General features: G+C 40.4%; 1 protein-coding gene across 3 annotated transcripts in view; it reads right to left on the bottom strand.

Annotated features, from left to right (window-relative positions):
- TSG101 (tumor susceptibility 101) overlaps window positions 1–18,788 on the bottom strand; it is a 58,310-nt gene that overhangs the window by 9,210 nt on the left and 30,312 nt on the right. For all 3 annotated transcript variants that reach the window (XR_003434517.1, XM_027115239.1, XM_027115238.1), the window contains one exon: window positions 16,615–16,706. Coding sequence is in view for 2 of the 3 variants with exons in the window: in XM_027115239.1 (XP_026971040.1) it covers window positions 16,615–16,706 (92 nt within the window). In the remaining variant the exon portion in view is untranslated. The remainder of the gene's footprint in view (window positions 1–16,614; window positions 16,707–18,788) is intronic.

The following is an 18,788-nucleotide window of genomic DNA, read 5'->3' as shown; positions in this document are numbered from 1 at the left end:
ATCAGGGGACCTCAATTTATCTTTTAAACACTATTAGAGCAGTACTCTTTATTTAAACTCTAGAAAGTTTCTATTACCACAATCAATGAGAAAAAGAAAAACAGCAGGTTTACACTTCTTGAAAATAAACACACAGCACAAAGAAAGATTTAGATTAATTTACATAACAATTCAAGTTTAAAAAGTGGAGGTTAAGTATAGACCTTTTTTTTTTTTTTGCGGTATGCGGACCTCTCACTGTTGCGGCCTCTCCCGTCTCCCGCTTAGGCTCCAGACGTGCAGGCTCAGTGGCCATGGCTCACGGGCCCAGCCGCTCTGCGGCATGTGGGATCTTCCCCAACCGGGGCACGAACCCGTGTCCCCTGCATTGGCAGGCGGACTCTCAACCACTGCGCCACCAGGGAAGCCCTAGACCTTATTAAAATAGATGCCAAAGTAGTAACTACTTCAAAAAATAAATGGCACTACGAAATCATTCAACTATCATAATCATGAAAGATGCTACAAGCAGGCTTAAGCACAAAGGGCAATTAATCTGAAGGACAGATTCCATCCTTTAAAACAAAATGGGTCAGAATCAAAGTCATACCTTAAAATTATTTTGTGAACAAGAACAATTTAAGAATCTACCATGTTAAAGAACAAAACTGGAGGTATCATGCTCCCTGATTTCAAACTACACTACAAAGCTTTTCAGTAATCAAAACAGTATGGTACTGGCATAAAAACAGACACATAGATCAACTGGACAGAACAGAGAGTCCAGAAATAAACCCACACTTATATGGTCAATTAATCTATGATAAAGGAGGGAAGAATACAGAACGGGGAAAAGACAGCCTCTTCAATAAATGGTTTTGGGAAAACTGGACTTTCTCACACTATATACAAAAATAAACTCAGAATGGGTTAAAATTAAATGTAAGACCTGAAACCGTTAAGACTCCTAGAAGAAAACATAAGCAGTACTAGGGATGTAATGTACAACATGATTAATACAATTAACACTGCTATATTTTATTTATTTTTGTTTATTTATTTATTTATGGCTGCCTTGGGTTTTCACTGCTGCGCACGGGCTTAGTTGCAGTGAGCAGGGGCTACTCTTCGTTGCAGTGCGTGGGCTTCTCATTGCAGTGGCTTCTCTTGTTGCGGAGCAAGGCCTCTAGGAGCACAGGCTTCAGTAGTTGTGCTTCGCGGGCTCTAGAGCTCAGGCTCTAGAGCGCAGGCTCAGTAGTTGTGGTGCACGGGTTTAGCTGTTCCACAGCATGTGGGATCTTCCTGGACCAGGGTCGAACCCATGTCCCCTGCACTGGCAGGTGGATTCTTAACCACTGCACCACCAGGGAAGTCCTGCTATATGTTATATAGGAAAGTTGTTAAGAGTAAATCCTAAAGAGTTCTCATCACAAAGAAAAAAAATATATTTTCTTGTATCTGTAGGAGATGACAGATGTTCACTAAACTTACTGTGGTAATCATTTCATGATGTATGTAAGTCAAATCATTATGCTGTACACCTTAAACTTATAAAGTGCTGTAAGTCAATTATATCTCAATACAACTGTAAGAAAAAAAAGTTAAAAAAAAAAAAGAAAACATGGGGAGTACTCTGACATTGGTCTTAATATTTTTTTGGATATGTCTCTTCAGGCAAGGGAAACAAAAGCAAAAAAAAACCCAAAAAACAAGCAAACAAAAAAACCAAATGGGAGACTACATCAAACTAAAAAAGCTTTTGACCAGCAAAGGAAACTATCAACAAAAAGAAAACGCAGCCTACTGAATGGGAGAAGATGGCTGCAAAAAATATCCGATAAGGGGTTAATATCCAAAATATACAAAGAACTCATACAAGTCAACATCAAAAAACAAACGGCCTGATTAAAAAATGGGCAGAGAACCTGAAGAGTTTTCCAAAGAAGGCATACAGATGGCCAACAGGCACATGAAAAGATGCTCAACATCACTAATCATCAGGGAAATGCAATCAAGACCACAATGAGGTATCACCTCACACCTGTCAGAATGGCTATTATCAAAAAGAAGACAAATAATAAGTGCTGGTGAGGATGTGGAGAAAAGGAAACCCGTGCTAGTAGTAATGCAAATTGGTGCAGCCACTATGGAAAACAGTATGGAGGGGTTCCTCAAAAAATTAAAAATAAAACTACCATATGACCCAGCAATTCCACTTCTGGGTATTTTTCTGAAGAAAACAAACACAGTCATTCAAAAAGATGTATGCACCCCTGTGTACTGCAGCATTATTACAATAGCCAAGATATGGAAGGAAGCAACCTAAGTGTCCATCCATAGATGAATGATTACCCCTCCTCAGCGTATGTGACCACATCCTCTGTCCCCACACTGGTCCGAGCCACCATCTCAGACCCAGATTCTTGCAGTGGCCTCCTCGGGGTGGGGAGCTCTGCTGCCACCCTTCCCTCCCGGGGTCTGGCACAGAGGCATCTGTTATAATAGCAATCAGATCAGATCACTCCTCTGCTCAAAGCCTGCCCGTGGCTCCGCAGCTCACGTAGAGGAAAAGCCACAGGCCGCCTCCCCTTGACCCACAAGGGCTTCCTTGAGCCAGCCCTGTTTCCCCTCCGACCCCATCTCTCTGTGCACGCCTCGCTCACACCACTAGTCTCTTTGCAGTTCCTTGAACCATAAACATACTCCCACCTCAAAGTATAAGGCACAGAAGCCTTTTTCCAGTCTTGGAGATCTCCAGGTCACCATCCAAGCGAGCAGAGCGCGGATGGGGCTGAAACAGCAAACCAGTGTGTTTGGGGCTCAAGGAGTGACAGGAGGCCAGTGGTGTGAGCAAGGTGGATATAGAGGAGGTGAGATCAGAATGCAGTCCTCACCCTCCAGGTCTTCCTGTGCCCCTCTTTGGTCTGAATGTTCCTAGGTAGCATTTATCTCCATCTGGTGCATTGTATACTATGCTGCAAGTTTGTTTTCTGTCTTCCCCCATTGAAATGTAAACTCCATGAAGGCAGGAAGTTACTTTGTGTTGTTCTTACTCCTGGCATGTAGCAAGCACTTAGTAAATATATGTTGAATGACTAAATGAATAAACAAATAACTGAAGAAAAAAATAGATGAATGGATAAAGAAAGTGTGGTATGGGCTTCCCTGGTGGCACAGTGGTTAAGAATCTGCCTGCCAATGCAGGGTACACGGGTTTGAGCCCTGGCCCAGGAAGATCCCACATGTGGCGGAACAACTAAGCCCGTGCACCACAACTACTGAGCCTGCACTCTAAAGCCCATGAGCCACAACTACTGAGCCCATGTGCCACAACTACTGAAGCCCACGTGCCTAGAGCCCATGCTCCGCAACAAGAGAAGCCACTGCAATGAGAAGCCTGCGCACTGCAATGAAGAGTAGCCCCTGCTCGCCACAGCTAGAGAAAGCCCGTGCACAGCAACAAAGACCCAATGCAGCCAAAAATTAATTAATTAAAAAAAGAAAATATGGTATGTATTTGTGTGTATACGTGTGTGTGATGTACTGATGGTACATCCTCCAATGAACTTCATAAAAGAGCCAATTTGTCCACTGACTTTCTTCACACGTATATTCATAACATGTAGAGGTTTCGTTGAGTGGGACCACACTTTTCTGGGTACCATACTGGACCACACTCTAGTAACATTCTTGAACATTTACTTGATAAATCTTTTTTTTTTTAAGATTTATTATTTATTTATTTATTTTTGGCTGTGCCGGGTGTTAGTTGTGGCATGTAGGATCTTTCCTGCAGCGCATGGGCTTCTCTCTAGTTGTGGCATGCAGTTTTTCTCTTCTTTAGTTGTGCACAGGCTCTAGGGCACGTGAGCTCTGTAGTTGTGGTGCGCAGGTTCCAGAGAGTGTGGACTCTGTAGTTTGCAGCACGTGGGCTCTAGTTGAGGCGCACAAGCTCAGTAGTTGCGGCATGCGGGCTTAGTTGCCCCGCAGCATGTGGGATCTTAGTTCCCCGACCAGGGATTGATCCCGCATCCCCTGCATTGCAAGGCAGATTCTTTATCACTGAACCGCCAGGGAAGTCCCGATAAATCTTAAATCTTTCTTAATTTGGATTAAAATATCAAACAACTTCATCACTCCCAGATCACTGCCACCTGGGTGCACCACCAGCACATCAGGGTCTGACAGAGAGTGCTATGCATGAATCAAGGTGGAGTGACTGGTCCCTCATGCCACTCTTCCCTATCCAATAGAGTTTGGAATTCTCCATGGGAATGCCCAGCTGGGGACCAAAGCTTTTCTTGAATGCCCGTTTTTCAGCCCTGAAAACATACAGATGACCAATATCCACACCTGCTTCTGCTGTATTCTGGCATGTGCTATTAAGAGAACAAACAAGTATTAATGTTGCCTCCTAAATTTATTCCTTGTAACGTGGTGCCGGTCAAGTAGTTTTAAACCTTTAAAATCAGAGTTCAAGTTCTCTTATAGTTTTGGCAATGCCAACTTGGTAAAAGTTATATGCCACTCCTAACAAAAATGTTTTACTCTTAAGAAGCATAATTGAATCTGAAGAAACAGAAACTTAAAGTTTTAAGTTTTTTAGATATCAAGAAAAGTTTACCTTCCTTCTGATGCTTTTGTTGATATATAATGCCTGCAATGGGCAGAAAATCTAAGGAAAACTGTCCAAATTCCACAGCTTTTCCCACTGATCTTCCGGTAGAAAATGTTTTTGCTAGTAACTTGCAAAGATGATATACAAAAAATACACCTGGGACTTCCCTGGTGGCACAATGGTTAAGAATCCGCCTGCCAATGCAGGGGACATGGGTTCCATCCCTGGTCCGGGAAGATCCCACATGCCACAGAACAACTAAGCCCGTGCACCACAACTACTGACCCTGCGCTCTAGAGCCTGAGTGCCACAACTACTTGAGCCCACATACCGCCAACTACTGGAGCCCACGCGCTCTAGGGCCTGCGTGCCGCAACTACTGAGCCTGCGTGCTGCAACTACTGAAGCCTGTGCGCTCAGAGCCCATGCTCCGCAACAAGAGAAGCCACCACAATGAGAAGCCCGAGCACTGCAACGAAGAGTAACCTCCGCTCGCTGCAACTAGATAAAGCCCATGTGAAGCAACAAAGACCCAACACAGCCAAAAAACAAAACAAAAAGAACACCTGGTCTTACAGTAACTTCAACGAAGAATTTAAGTCATAGATCACAACTTTTCCCTCATTAAATAATACAACTGAATTAAAATATCACTGCAATTGCCCAGACCTGATGGAAAAGCACCACCAACAGGTTTTTCACTATTCAACAGCTGCCTTCACTGCTTAGTCAATGCCCTCAGTGAGCACCAATCTCATGAAGGTGGTTTTAAAAGTCAGGTTAGGCAGGAAGCTGTCTGCCAGGTGACAAAAAAGCTATAAAAAGAGATGACAAAACAAATTCTCTGATTTTCTTATAAAGGTGGTTGTTCAAAATCTACATGTAATGGAGTCAGAAAGAGCTGTTTTAAAGTCCCAAGATCTGCATCAATCCTCAGTCTTCTGCAATGTTTCAGAAGAGACTGCTATTAAGAATGTAATCTCTATTACTTCTTTTTTTTTTTCCCCCAACCTCACTGCATAGCATGTGAAATCTTGGGATCTTAGTGCCCCGACCAGAGATTGAACCCTCGCCCCCTGCAGTGGAAGTGCGGAGTCTTAACCACTGGACCGCCAGGGAAGTTGCCTCTATTACTTCACTTTAAGTGGTTCTTTTACTTCAATATTGTTGGAGATGGTTAAAAATCAACGCTTGCACAGGCATCCACATCAATAATAAGACATGAGTTAATTAATGATGCCATGAAACTGGTGTTTGTTTTACATCATAAAATCAAAATCTTTAAAGTGAAACTATCAAGTTCCACAAAGGATAAATAACCACTTTCATTCTTCCTCATGGCCTTAGTAGCACAGAGAATAATAGCACAAATCCTGATGGCCACTGACAGACAGAAAATGTTGACTATCTGTGAACTCTAATATTCAGATGATACTTTTATGTTTCTGCTTTCCTTTACGACGATTTTGAAGTTCAACAGTTTTGCACAATGTACTACTAAATTATGATGAAAAAAATCACGTAGGTAAGCAACAAAGGGTAGAAAAACAACATACATTAAAAGGATATCCTAGATTATCATAAAATGATAATTTGTTTTTAGCCTTTCTAAGAAAGTACTCTTAAAAGTACTTTAAAGAGCTTCCCTGGTGGCGCAGTGGTTGAGAGTCCGCCTGCCGATGCGGGGGACGCGGGTTCGTGCCCCGGTCCGGGAGGATCCCACATGCCGTGTAGCGGCTGGGCCCGTGAGCCATGGCCGCTGGGCCTGTGCGTCCGGACCCTGTGCTCCGCAACGGGAGAGGCCACAACAGTGAGAGGCCCGCGTACCAAAAAAAAAAAAAAAAAAAAAAGTACAATATTAATTGCTTTGATTCTTGTTCTAAAAACAAACATTAGATTTGATTTAAAATGTACCCTTTTCCGAGAGGCAGCCGGGAAGATGGCGGAAGAGTAGGACGCGGAGATCACCTTCCTCCCCACAGATACACCAGAAATACATCTATACGTGGAACAACAACTACAGAACACCTACTGAACGCTGTTAGAAGACCTCAGACCTCCCAAAAGGCAAGAAACCCCCCAAGTACCTGGGTAGGGCAAAAGAAAAGAGAATAAACAGAGACAAAAGGATAGGGACAGGACCTGCACCAGTGGGAGGGAGCTGTGAAGGAGGAAAAGTTTCCACACACTAGGAAGCCCCTTCGCGGGCGGAGACTGCGGGTGGCGGAAGGTGAAAGCTTCGGAGCCGCGGAGGAGAGCGCAGACTCAGGGGTGCAGGGGACAAAGCACAGACATTCCCGCACGCACAGAGGATCGGTGCCGGCCAGCACTCACCAGCCCGAGAGGCTTGTCTGCTTCCCCACCGGGGCGGGCGGGGCTGGGAGCTGAGGCTCGGGCTTCGGTCAGAGCGCAGGGAGAGGACTGGGGTTGGCCGCGTGAACACAGCCTGCAGGGGGTTAGTGCGCCATGGCTGGCCAGGACGGAGTCCAGGGAGAAGTCTGGACCTGCCGAAAAGGCAAGAGACGTTTTCTTCCTTCTTTGTCTCCTGGTGCGAGAGGAGAAGGGATTAAGAGCGCTGCTTAAAGGAGCTCCAGAGACTGGCGCGAGCCGCGGTTAAAAGCACGGACCCCAGAGACAGGCATGAGACGCTAAGGCTGCTGCTGCCGCCACCAGGAAGCCTGTGTGCGAGCACAGGTCACTATCCACACCCCCTTCCGGGGAGCCTGTGCAGCCCGCCACTGCCAAGGGTCCGGCGATCCAGGGGCAACTCCCCTGGGAGAACGCACGGGGCGCCTCAGGCTGCAGCAATGTCACGCTGGCCTCTGCTGCCGCAGGCTCGCCCCGCACTCCGTGCCCCTCCTTCCCCCCAGCCTGAGTGAGCCAGAGCCCACAAGTCAGCTGCTCTTTAACCCCATCCTGTGTGAGCGAAGAACAGATGCCCTCCGGCGACCTACACACAGAGGCGGGGCCAAATGCGAAGCTGAGCCCCTGGGAGCTGTAAGAACAAAGAATAGAAAGGGAAATCACTCCCAGCAGCCTCAGAAGCAGCGGATTAAAGCTCTACAATCAATTTGATGTACCAGCATCTGTGAAATACATGAATAGACAACGAATCATCCCAAATTAAGGAGGTGGACTTTGGGAGCAACATTTATGATTTTTTCCCCTTTTCCTCTTTCTGTGAGTGTGTATGTATATGCTTCTCTGTGAGATTTTGTCTGTATAGCTTTGCTTCCACCATTTGTCCGACGATTCTATCCGTCCATTTTTTTAAAAATTTTTTCTTAATAATTACTTTTTATTTTAATAACTTTATTTTATTTTACTTTATCATCGTTCTTTCCTTCCTTCCCACCTTTAGACAACGAGTCATCACAAATTGAAGAGATGGACTTTGAGAGCAAGATTTATGATTTTTTCCCCCTTTTCCTCTTTTTGTGACTGTGTATGCTTCTGTGTGAGATTTTGTCTGTATACCTTTGCTTCAACCATTTGTCCTAGGGCTCTATCCGTCCCTTTTTATTTTTTCTCTTAATAATTTTTTATTTTAATAACTTTATTATATTTTATCTTACTTTATTTTATTTTACTTTATCTTCTTTCTTTTTTTCTCCCTCCTTTCTTTCTTTCTTTCTCTCTCTTTCTTTCTTTCTTGTTTTCTTTCTTTCTTTCTACTTCTACTGATTCTTTCTTTCTATGTTGTTTCCCTTTTATTCTGAGCCATGTGGATGAAGGTCTCTTGGTGCTGCAGCCAGGAGTCAGTGCTGTGCCTCTGAGGTGGGAGAGCCAACTTCAGGACACTGGCCCACAAGAGACCTCCCAGCTCCACGTAATATCAAATGGCGAAAATCTCCCAGAGATCTCCATCTCAACACCAACACCCAGCTTCATTCAACAGCTAGCAAACTACAGTGCTGGACACCCTATGCCAAACAACTAGCAAGACAGGAACACAACCCCACCCATTAGCAGAGAGGCTGCCTAAAATCATAATAAGTCCACAGACACCCCAAAATACACCACCAGACGTGGACCGGCCCATCAGAAAGACAAGATCCAGCCTCATCCACCAGAACACAGGCACTAGTACCCTCCACCAGGAAGCGTACACAACCCACTGAAACAACTTTAGCCGCTGGGGACAGACACCAAAAACAACAGGAACTACGAACGTGCAGCCTGCAAAAAGGAGACCCCAAACACAGTAAGATAAGCAAAATGAAAAGACAGAAAAACACACAGCAGATGAAAGAGCAAGATAAAAACCCACCAGACCTAACAAATGAAGAGGAAATAGGCAGTCTACCTGAAAAAGAATTCAGAATAATGATAGTAAAGATGATCCAAAATCTTGGAAATAGAATAGAGAAAATGCAAGAAACATTTAACAAGGACCTAGAAGAACTAAAGATGAAACAAGCAACGATGAAAAGCACAATAAATGAAATTAAAAATACTCTAGAAGGAATCAATAGCAGAATAACTGAGGCAGAAGAACGGATAAGTGACCTGGAAGGTATAATAGTGGAAATAACTACTGCAGAGCAGAATAAAGAAAAAAGAATGAAAAGAACTGAGGACAGTCTCAGAGACCTCTGGGACAACATTAAACACACCAACATTCGAATTATAGGGGTTCCAGAAGAAGAAGAGAAAAAGAAAGGGACTGAGAAAATATTTGAAGAGATTATAGTTGAAAACTTCCCTAATATGGGAAAGGAAATAGTTAATCAAGTCCAGGAAGCACAGAGAGTCCCATACAGGATAAATCCAAGGAGAAACACGCCAAGACACATATTAATCAAACTGTCAAAAATTAAATACAAAGAAAACATATTAAAAGCAGCAAGGGAAAAACAACAAATAACACACAAGGGAATCCCCATAAGGTTAACAGCTGATCTATCAGCAGAAACTCTGCAAGCCAGAAGGGACTGGCAGGACATATTCAAAGTGATGGAGGAGAAAAACCTACAACCAAGATTAGTCTACCCAGCAAGGATCTCATTCAGATTTGACAGAGAAATTAAAACCTTTACAGACAAGCAAAAGCTGAGAAAGTGCAGCGCCACCAAATCAGCTTTACAACAAATGCTAAAGAATCTTCTCTAGGAAGAAACACAAGACAAGGAAAAGACCTACAATAACAATCCCAAAACAATTAAGAAAATGGGAATAGGAACATACATATCGATAATTACCTTAAAGGTAAATGGATTAAATGCTCCCACCAAAAGACACACACTGGCTGAATGGATACAAAAACAAGACCCATATATATGCTGTCTACAAGAGACCCACTTCAGACCTAGAGACACATACAGACTGAAAGTGAGGGGATGGAAAAAGATATTCCATGCAAATGGAAACCCAAAGAAAGCTGGAGTAGCAATTCTCATATCAGACAAAACAGACTTTAAAATAAAGACTATTACAAGTGATAAAGAAGGACACTACATAATGATCAAAGGATCGATCCAAGAAGAAGATATAACAAATTGTAAATATTTATGCACCCAACATAGGAGCACCTCAATACATAAGGCAAATACTAACAGCCATAAAAGGGGAAATCGACAGTAACACATTCATAGTAGGGGACTTTAACACCCCACTTTCACCAATGGACAGATCATCCAAAATGAAAATAAATAAGGAAACACAAGCTTTAAATGATACATTAAACAAGATGTACTTAATTGATATTTATAGGACATTCCATCCAAAAACAACAGAATACACATTTTTCTCCAGTGCTCATGGAACATTCTCCAGGATAGATCATATCTTGTGTCACAAATCAAGCCTTGATAAATTTAAGAAAACTGAAATTGTATCAAGTATCTTTTCTGACCACAACACTATGAGACTAGATAACAATTACAGGAAAAGATCTATAAAAAATACAAACACATGGAGGCTAAACAATACACTACTTAATAACGAAGTGATCACTGAAGAAATCAAAGAGGAAATTAAAAAATACCTAGAAACAAATGACAGTGGAGACACGACGACCCAAAATCTATGGGATGCAGCAAAAGCAGTTCTAAGAGGGAAGTTTATAGCAATACAATCCTACCTTAAGAAACAGGAAACATCTCAAATAAACAACATAACCTTGCACCTAAAGCAATTAGAGGAAGAAGAACAAAAAACCCCCAAAGTTAGCAGAAGGAAAGAAATCATAAAGATCAGATCAGAAAGAAAGGAAAAAGAAATGAAGGAAACGACAGCTAAGATCAATAAAACTAAAAGCTGGTTCTTTGAGAAGATAAACAAAATTGATAAACCATTAGCCAGACTCATCAAGAAAAAAAGGGAGAAGACTCAAATCAATAGAATTAGAAATGAAAAAGAAGTAACAACTGACACTGCAGAAATACAAAAGATCATGAGAGACCACTACAAGCAACTCTATGCCAATAAAATGGACAACCTGGAAGAAATGGACAAATTCTTAGAAATGCACAACATGCCAAGACTGAATCACGAAGAAATAGAAAATAAGAACAGACCAATCACAAGCACTGAAATTGAAACTGTGATTAAAAATCTTCCAAAAAACAAAAGCCCAGGACCAGATGGCTTCACAGGCAAATCTATCAAACATTTAGAGAAGAGCTAACATCTATCCTTCTGAAACTCTTCCAAAATACAGCAGAGGGAGGAACACTCCCAAACTCATTCTACGAGGCCACCATCACCCTGATACCAAAACCAGACAAGGATGTCACAAAGAAAGAAAACTACAGGCCAATATCACTGATGAACATAGATGCAAAAATCTTCAGCAAAATAGTAGCAAACAGAATCCAACAGCACATTAAAAGGATCATACACCATGATCAAGCGGGGTTTATTCCAGGAATGCAAGGATTCTTCAATATACGCAAATCAATCAACGTGATACACCATATTAACAAATTGAAGGAGAAAAACCATACGATCATCTCAATAGATACAGAGAAAGCTTTCGACAAAATTCAACACCCATTTATGATAAATACCCTGCAGAAAGTAGGCACGGAGGGAACTTTCCTCAACATAACAAAGGCCATATATGACAAACCCACAGCCAACATCGTCCTCAATGGTGAAAAACTGAAAGCATTTCCACTAAGATCAGGAACAAGACAAGGTTGCCCACTCTCACCACTCTTATTCAACATAGTTTTGGAAGTTTTAGCCACAGCAATCAGAGAAGAAAAGGAAATAAAAGGAATCCAAATCAGAAGAGAAGAAGTAAAGCTGTCACTGTTTGCAGATGACATGATACTATACATAGAAAATCCTAAAGATGCTACCAGAAAACTACTAGTGCTAATCAATGAATTTGGTAAAGTAGCAGGATACAAAATTAATGCACAGAAATCTCTGGCATTCCTATACACTGATGATGAAAAATCTGAAAGTGAAATCAAGAAAACACTCCCATTTACCACTGCAACAAAAAGAATAAAATATCTAGGAATAAACCTACCTAAGGAGACAAAAGACCTGTATGCAGAAAATTATAAGACACTGATGAAAGAAATTAAAGATGATACAAATAGATGGAGAGATATACCATGTTCTTGGATTGGAAGAATCAACATTGTGAAAATGACTCTACTACCCAAAGCAATCTACAGATTCAGTGCAATCCCTATCAAACTACCACTGGCATTTTTCACAGAACTAGAACAAAAACTTTCACAGTTTGTATGGAAACACAAAAGACCCCAAAGAGCCAAAGCAATCTTGAGAACGAAAAACGGAGCTGGAGGAATCAGGCGCCGTGACTTCAGACTATACTACAAAGCTACAGTAATCAAGACAGTATGGTACTGGCACAAAAACAGATAGATCAATGGAACAGGACAGAAAGCCCAGAGATAAACCCATGCACATATGGTCACCTTATCTTTGATAAAGGAGGCAGGAATGTACAGTGGAGAAAGGACAGCCTCTTCAATAAGTGGTGCTGGGAAAACTGGACAGCTACATGTAAAAGTATGAGATTAGATCACTCCCTAACACCATACACAAAAATAAGCTCAAAATGGATTAAAGACCTAAATGTAAGGCCAGAAACTATCAAACTCTTAGAGGAAAACATAGGCAGGACTCTCTATGACATAAATCACAGCAAGGTCCTTTTTGACCCACCTCCTAGAGAAATGGAAATAAAAACACAAATAAACAAATGGGACCTAATGAAACTTCAAAGCTTTTGCGCAGCAAAGGAAACCATAAACAAGACCAAAAGACAGCCCTCAGAATGGGAGAAAATATTTGCAAATGAAGCAACTGACAAAGGATTAATCTCCAAAATTTATAAGCAGCTCATGCAGCTCAATAACAAAAAACCAAAGAACCCAATCCAAAAATGGGCAGAAGACCTAAATAGACATTTCTCCAAAGAAGATATACAGACTGCCAACAAACACATGAAAGAATGCTCAACATCATTAATCATTAGAGAAATGCAAATCAAAACTACAATGAGATATCATCTCACACTGGTCGGAATGGCCATCATCAAAAACTCTAGAAACAATAAATGCTGGAGAGGGTGTGGAGAAAAGGGAACCCTCTTGCACTGTTGGTGGGAATGTAAATTGATACAGCCACTGTGGAGAACAGTATGGAGATTCCTTAAAAAACTGCAAATAGAACTACCATATGACCCAGCAATCCCACTACTGGGCATATACCCTGAGAAAACCATAATTCAAAAAGAGTCATGTACCAAAATGTTCACTGCAGCTCTATTTACAATAGCCCGGAGATGGAAACAACCTAAGTGTCCATCATCGGTGAATGGATAAAGAAGATGTGGCACATATATACAATGGAATATTACTCAGCCATAAAAAGAAACGAAATTGAGCTATTTGTAATGAGGTGGATAGACCTAAAGTCTGTCATAGAGAGTGAAGTAAGTCAGAGAGAGACAAATACCGAATGCTAACACAAATATATGGAATTTAAGAAAAAAAAATGTCATGAAGAACCTAGGGGTAAGACAGGAATAAAGACACAGACCTACTAGAGAATGGGCTTGAGGATATGGGGAGGGGGAAGGGTAAGCTGTGACAAAGCGAGAGAGAGGCATGGACATATATTCACTACCAAACCTAAGGTAGATAGCTAGTGCGAAGCAGCTGTATAGCACAGGGAGATCAGCTCGGTGCTTTGTGATTGCCTGGAGGGGTGGGATAGGGAGGGTGGGAGAGAGGGAGACGCAAGAGGGAAGAGATATGGGAACATATGTATATATATAACTGATTCATTTTCTTGTAAAGCAGAAACTAACACGCCGTTGTAAAGCAATTATATTCCAATAAAGATGTTAAAAAAATAAATAAATAAAAATAAAATAAAATGTACCATTTCCCCTGTATTCCTATTTTTTAATGTATGGATATCATCTATTCTAAGTTATAAAATGCTTCATATCTATTGTAGTGAAATGAGTTAACATAAAAAAGATCTTTAGGAACTGAGGTTCTCTACAAATCAAATACTATCGTCTCAGTGAGAAACAGGGTAACAAATAGCACTATTCCTATTTTACTGATGATGCCTGAGCCATAATGGAGAGATTAACAACATTTAGTGTGTTTTGCTTGTGGATTAATGATCTCCCATCATCAGGTTTCTAACTCAAGCATTTAAATTACATTGTTAAAAAAAGAGCTATATTACAGAAGGATGAGAACATTTTTAAAAAACAAAACCATTGCCACTAGAATCTCAATAAATAGAACGTATCAATGACAAAAACAGCTGAAGAAAATGCTCTTTTTGGGGGAAGGGGAGATATTTACAGCAGATCTCAGGATGCTTACAATTCATCAGAAAATGTAACAGAACAGTAAACTTCACAAGATTCTACATTCAGACACTCAGTAAAATATTTAGGTGAACTTCTATATATCAAGCACTGTTCTAGATGTTGGGCATGTGTGTATATGTGTGCGGGGTTGGTGATGGGAGTAGATTGGTCAGGGTAGGCCTGACTGCTCCACACAAAGGAAACAGGTAGTGGACGAATCCTAAAACAGAAGAGTAGTAGGAGATGAGTTCAGAGAGGTAACAGGGAGAGGAAAGCAGGATCACAAAGGGCCTTCTAAGCTTCAGAAATTTGGATTGAACGCTGTGTGAAATGGGAAGACATTGGAAGGTTCTGAGTAGAGGAGTGATATAATTTATTTATCTTTTAATAGGATCATTCTGGCTGTTGTGTTAAAAACAGATGTAGGGATTAAGGAAAGAAGAAGGCTTTTTAGGAGGCTTTTGAAGTAAATTAGATGAAAGATAACGGTGACTTGGATCAGCACTGGATGTGATCAGATTCTATATGTATTTTGAAGATAATTGGTTCTTGATGAAGAATCAAGGATGACACCAAAGTTAGAGTATTGAGTAGGTATCACTGGAGGTGGGAAAGCATCATAGAAAGATTGAGAGTTTAATTTTGGTCACATTGAGTTTGAAATGTCTATTAAATATCGAAATGGAGATATTGAGAAGGGAGCTGGATATAAGAATCTGGAATTCTGGAGAGTGGTGTAAGTTGGAAAGAAATTTGGGAAGTGTGGACACAGAAATGGTATTTAAAGCTATGAGATTGGTAGAGATCACCAGGAGAGTGAGTATAGAGAATGCCAAGGACTGAGCCAGGGGGCATTCCAATATTAAGAAAAGGAGGGACTTATAAAGGAGACTGAGCATGAGTACCAGTGAGATGGGAGGAAAAACAAGTGAGTCTGGGGTCTTGGAAAGCAAGAGAGGAAAGTGTATCAAGGAGATACAACTGTCAAATACTGCTGACAAGCCAAGTAAGTGGAGACTATTTAATTGGCCATTGGATTTAACATCATAAAGGTCAATGGTGACCTTGAGAGAAGCAGCTTAGTGGAAGGACATGAGGGAAATCCCACATGGAGTGGTTCAAGAGTGAAAGGAAGAAGAGGAATTGAAGCTAATGAGTACGGATAATTGTTTCAAGGAGTTTTGCTGTAAAGGGGAATGAAGAAATGGAATACTGGTGGCAGGGAAAGGGAAATTAAGAGGAGGATTTTTAAAGGTTTTTAGGGTATATTTTTGGGTGCTGATGAGAGCAACCCAGTAGAGAACAAAAGCTGATGATGAGAGGGGAAACTGCTGAAATGATGTCCCTGAGTAAATTACAGAGGATAAAACCTAGTGGGTAGAAATAATGATCTGTGGTAACAGGGAGAAGGCAGATATGGTAGGGGCAGATAGTCATGTAGAGGGGTGGGGGTCTGTAGAAGTTCTTGTATTGCTTTCATTTTCTCAACTGAAGAAAATTATATTTCAGGTAACTCTACTAATAAGCAACATAAAAAACCAAGAACTATTGGTTTGCAATAATTTGTCTTACTTGATCCACCCGTATTTCCCAATGGTGCTTTCTTCTAAAGATGCTCATCTGTTTTTACATATAACAAGGCTAGGAAAACCTAAGTATCTGTTAATAGTTCAACACACATTAACGTTCACCAATAAATATGTGAAACACAGGAAAGAGTGATAAGAGTCAATCAAATTTACTTTTATGCCCTGGTAGAAGGCTCATTTATATGATGATAAATCATTTCAAGTTTTAGAGTACAGGACACTGATCATTAAGAGTTTTTGCTCTAAAAAGAAAGAGTATTCTAACATTTCACATGTAAAAGTGAAATAGGGGGAGGTGTGATAAAATTGATGGTATTTAAGGGTACAAATTTATAACGAGTAGTAAGCAAGCCATAGAGATCTAATGCGCAGTATGATGGATATAGACAATAATACTGTACGATAATTATGTAATGTAATAAATACTGCTATAATGCAATCATATTACAATATATAAATCTATCAAAGTAACAGACTGTACTCCTTAAACTTACACAATGTTACGTATCAAACATTCAATAAAAAACAAAAGTGAAATGCACTTTTCACAAAAGGAGACTCTGACTTTCCTTATGTGGAGAAATACAGTTTTGAACGGTACTTACCAACAGTGGTCACAGGAGGCTGGGAAGGGTACTGGGAACTTGTGGTGGCAGGATACTGACTGCCAGGTGGGTAAGGACAGCCTGGGTAACCACTAAAGAAAAGAACATAAAATATTAAATGTTAAGATGACCCAACTCTACAGTATCTTTAAGAACCCCATTCAGGGGACATCCCTGGCAGTCCAGTGGTTAAGACTTCACCTTCCAATGCAGGGGGTGTGGGTTCAATCCCTGGTCGGAGAGCTAAGATTCCACATGCCTCGTGGCCAAAAAACCAAAAAACATTTAAAATAATCCAGAAGCAATACTGTAACAAATTCAATAAAGACTTAAAACAAACAAACAAACAAATCCACCCCATTCAGGAGGCTAAGCTTGATATTTCATTGTCTTACCAGTTAATGACTTTACAGTTTTAGATCTACAGGTGTCTATTCAAGCAAAGCTCCACAAAAATTCCATTAATAACACTGGATTTACTCTTAAAGTAAATGATTAAAATACTCTTGCTTGACCCTGGTTTTTTTTTTTTTTTTTTTGGCTGCGGCATGCGGGATCTTAGTTCCCTGACCAGGGATCGAACCCGTGCCCTCTACAGTGGAAGCACAGAGTCTTAAACACTGGACCACCAGGGAAGTCCCTTGGCCCTGGTTATTTGAGGGTCACCTTCACAGTAGCAGAAAGCAACTCGAGTTTTTCTAAGGGTAGTCCAACAGTATCAGAACTGAGAGCAACAAATATTTTGTGAGAACTTTTCCATTCTGATTTCCTAGCATACAGGTAAATAATATTATTTAATTTTTACCTGTGGTTCATTGATAACCTTTTTGAATGTCTGATCTGAAAATACTCCTCTTGAGATAAAGTTTTAAAAGCTTCCTCTTCACTCTAAGGAAGGTTTGTGTCATTCCTGTATTCCCATCAGAGTTGGAAGAAACTTTCCTTAGAAGTATTGTCCTCCAATCTCCTATCCAACATTGTTTCATAAATATCATTTACAATATCCCTGACAAATGGTCATCTTTCTCTACTGAACACTAACTGCATTTTGACACAGTAACCTCTAATTAATGGTCCTAAATTTGCACTCTGTAAGATCACTTGCATATTAGAAAACTTCTAACATTTTCCCCTCAGTCCTCTCTTTTTCAGGTGAAATATTTTTAATTCCTTCAACCATTCTTCACAGCTCTGATTTTCAGATCTAATCACTTTCCTCTGAATGATCATTAATTTGGCAGTGTTTCCCTTATAATGGAGAAGAAAAGGAACAGGATGATTACTATAGCTACCTGTTAGTTGAACAATCAATTTTGATGAATCCTATTTTATCTACAATTGTCAGATCTATGGCATTTGCAATTCTGATTAACATGCCTTCTATGAGTCCATTAAAATTACTGACTAAAAAGACCCAGCCCAGAGTCCTGGAGCAAGAGCTCTAAGTTCATAGTCAGTAATCCTTTTATAGGGCAGTGGCTCAAAGATTCTCTCCTATGTGTACTACTAGTTCACACTTTATAACCTGTCACCAACAAAAAAGTTTTGTGTGTAACTTGTTGAGGATTCAATGTAATCATGATACTCTTATCAATTAGTATAAAAGTAAAATGAAAAAAGAAAAAGGTTAAGCATTTCTGTTCCCAGTGGACACATGCTGAATGCTATTGCACAGTACTTTTGTTCTAGTCTCTCTAGTAATCCATGCTGCAAGGAAACAATGTCAATCTTATTCAAATTTCTGAATCTACCTTTTTGAACACTGGAATAAACTTGCTTTTTCTGGAGTTCCTCCCATTTTGCATACTTTTTCAAGGACAATCTGTGTTTTTATTGCTGAATTTTTCAGTAAGTGGTATAAAACTCTTCTAGGCCTACAGATATTAAATTCAGAGAGTTTGCTTAATTTCTCCTTCGTAGTTATTCTCTATGTTCAAGGTTAACAACTTTTCTTGAGTAAAAAAATAATTTAGTAGTACTATTTTCTGTCTTTGTACATTATTAAACAATTTGCCCTATGTAGGAAATCTTTTTCAGATTTTTAAGAGCCCTTTTGGACTAAATGTATTTAAAAAGAATTTTCCAACACTCTTATATTCCTTTTTCTTTATGTGCCCCTTCAAAATTTACTGTTTATTCTATTTAAAGCACTGTTTTCAAGTGCTTGAGGCAGG

Source organism: Aethalodelphis obliquidens, unplaced genomic scaffold (genome assembly GCF_003676395.1).
Source record: "Aethalodelphis obliquidens isolate GAN/ISIS:26980383/991018 unplaced genomic scaffold, ASM367639v1 scaffold14, whole genome shotgun sequence".
Lineage (NCBI taxonomy): Eukaryota > Metazoa > Chordata > Mammalia > Artiodactyla > Delphinidae > Aethalodelphis > Aethalodelphis obliquidens.
Note: the sequence above shows the minus strand (reverse complement) of the source record. Positions and strands in the feature narration are given on the sequence as shown.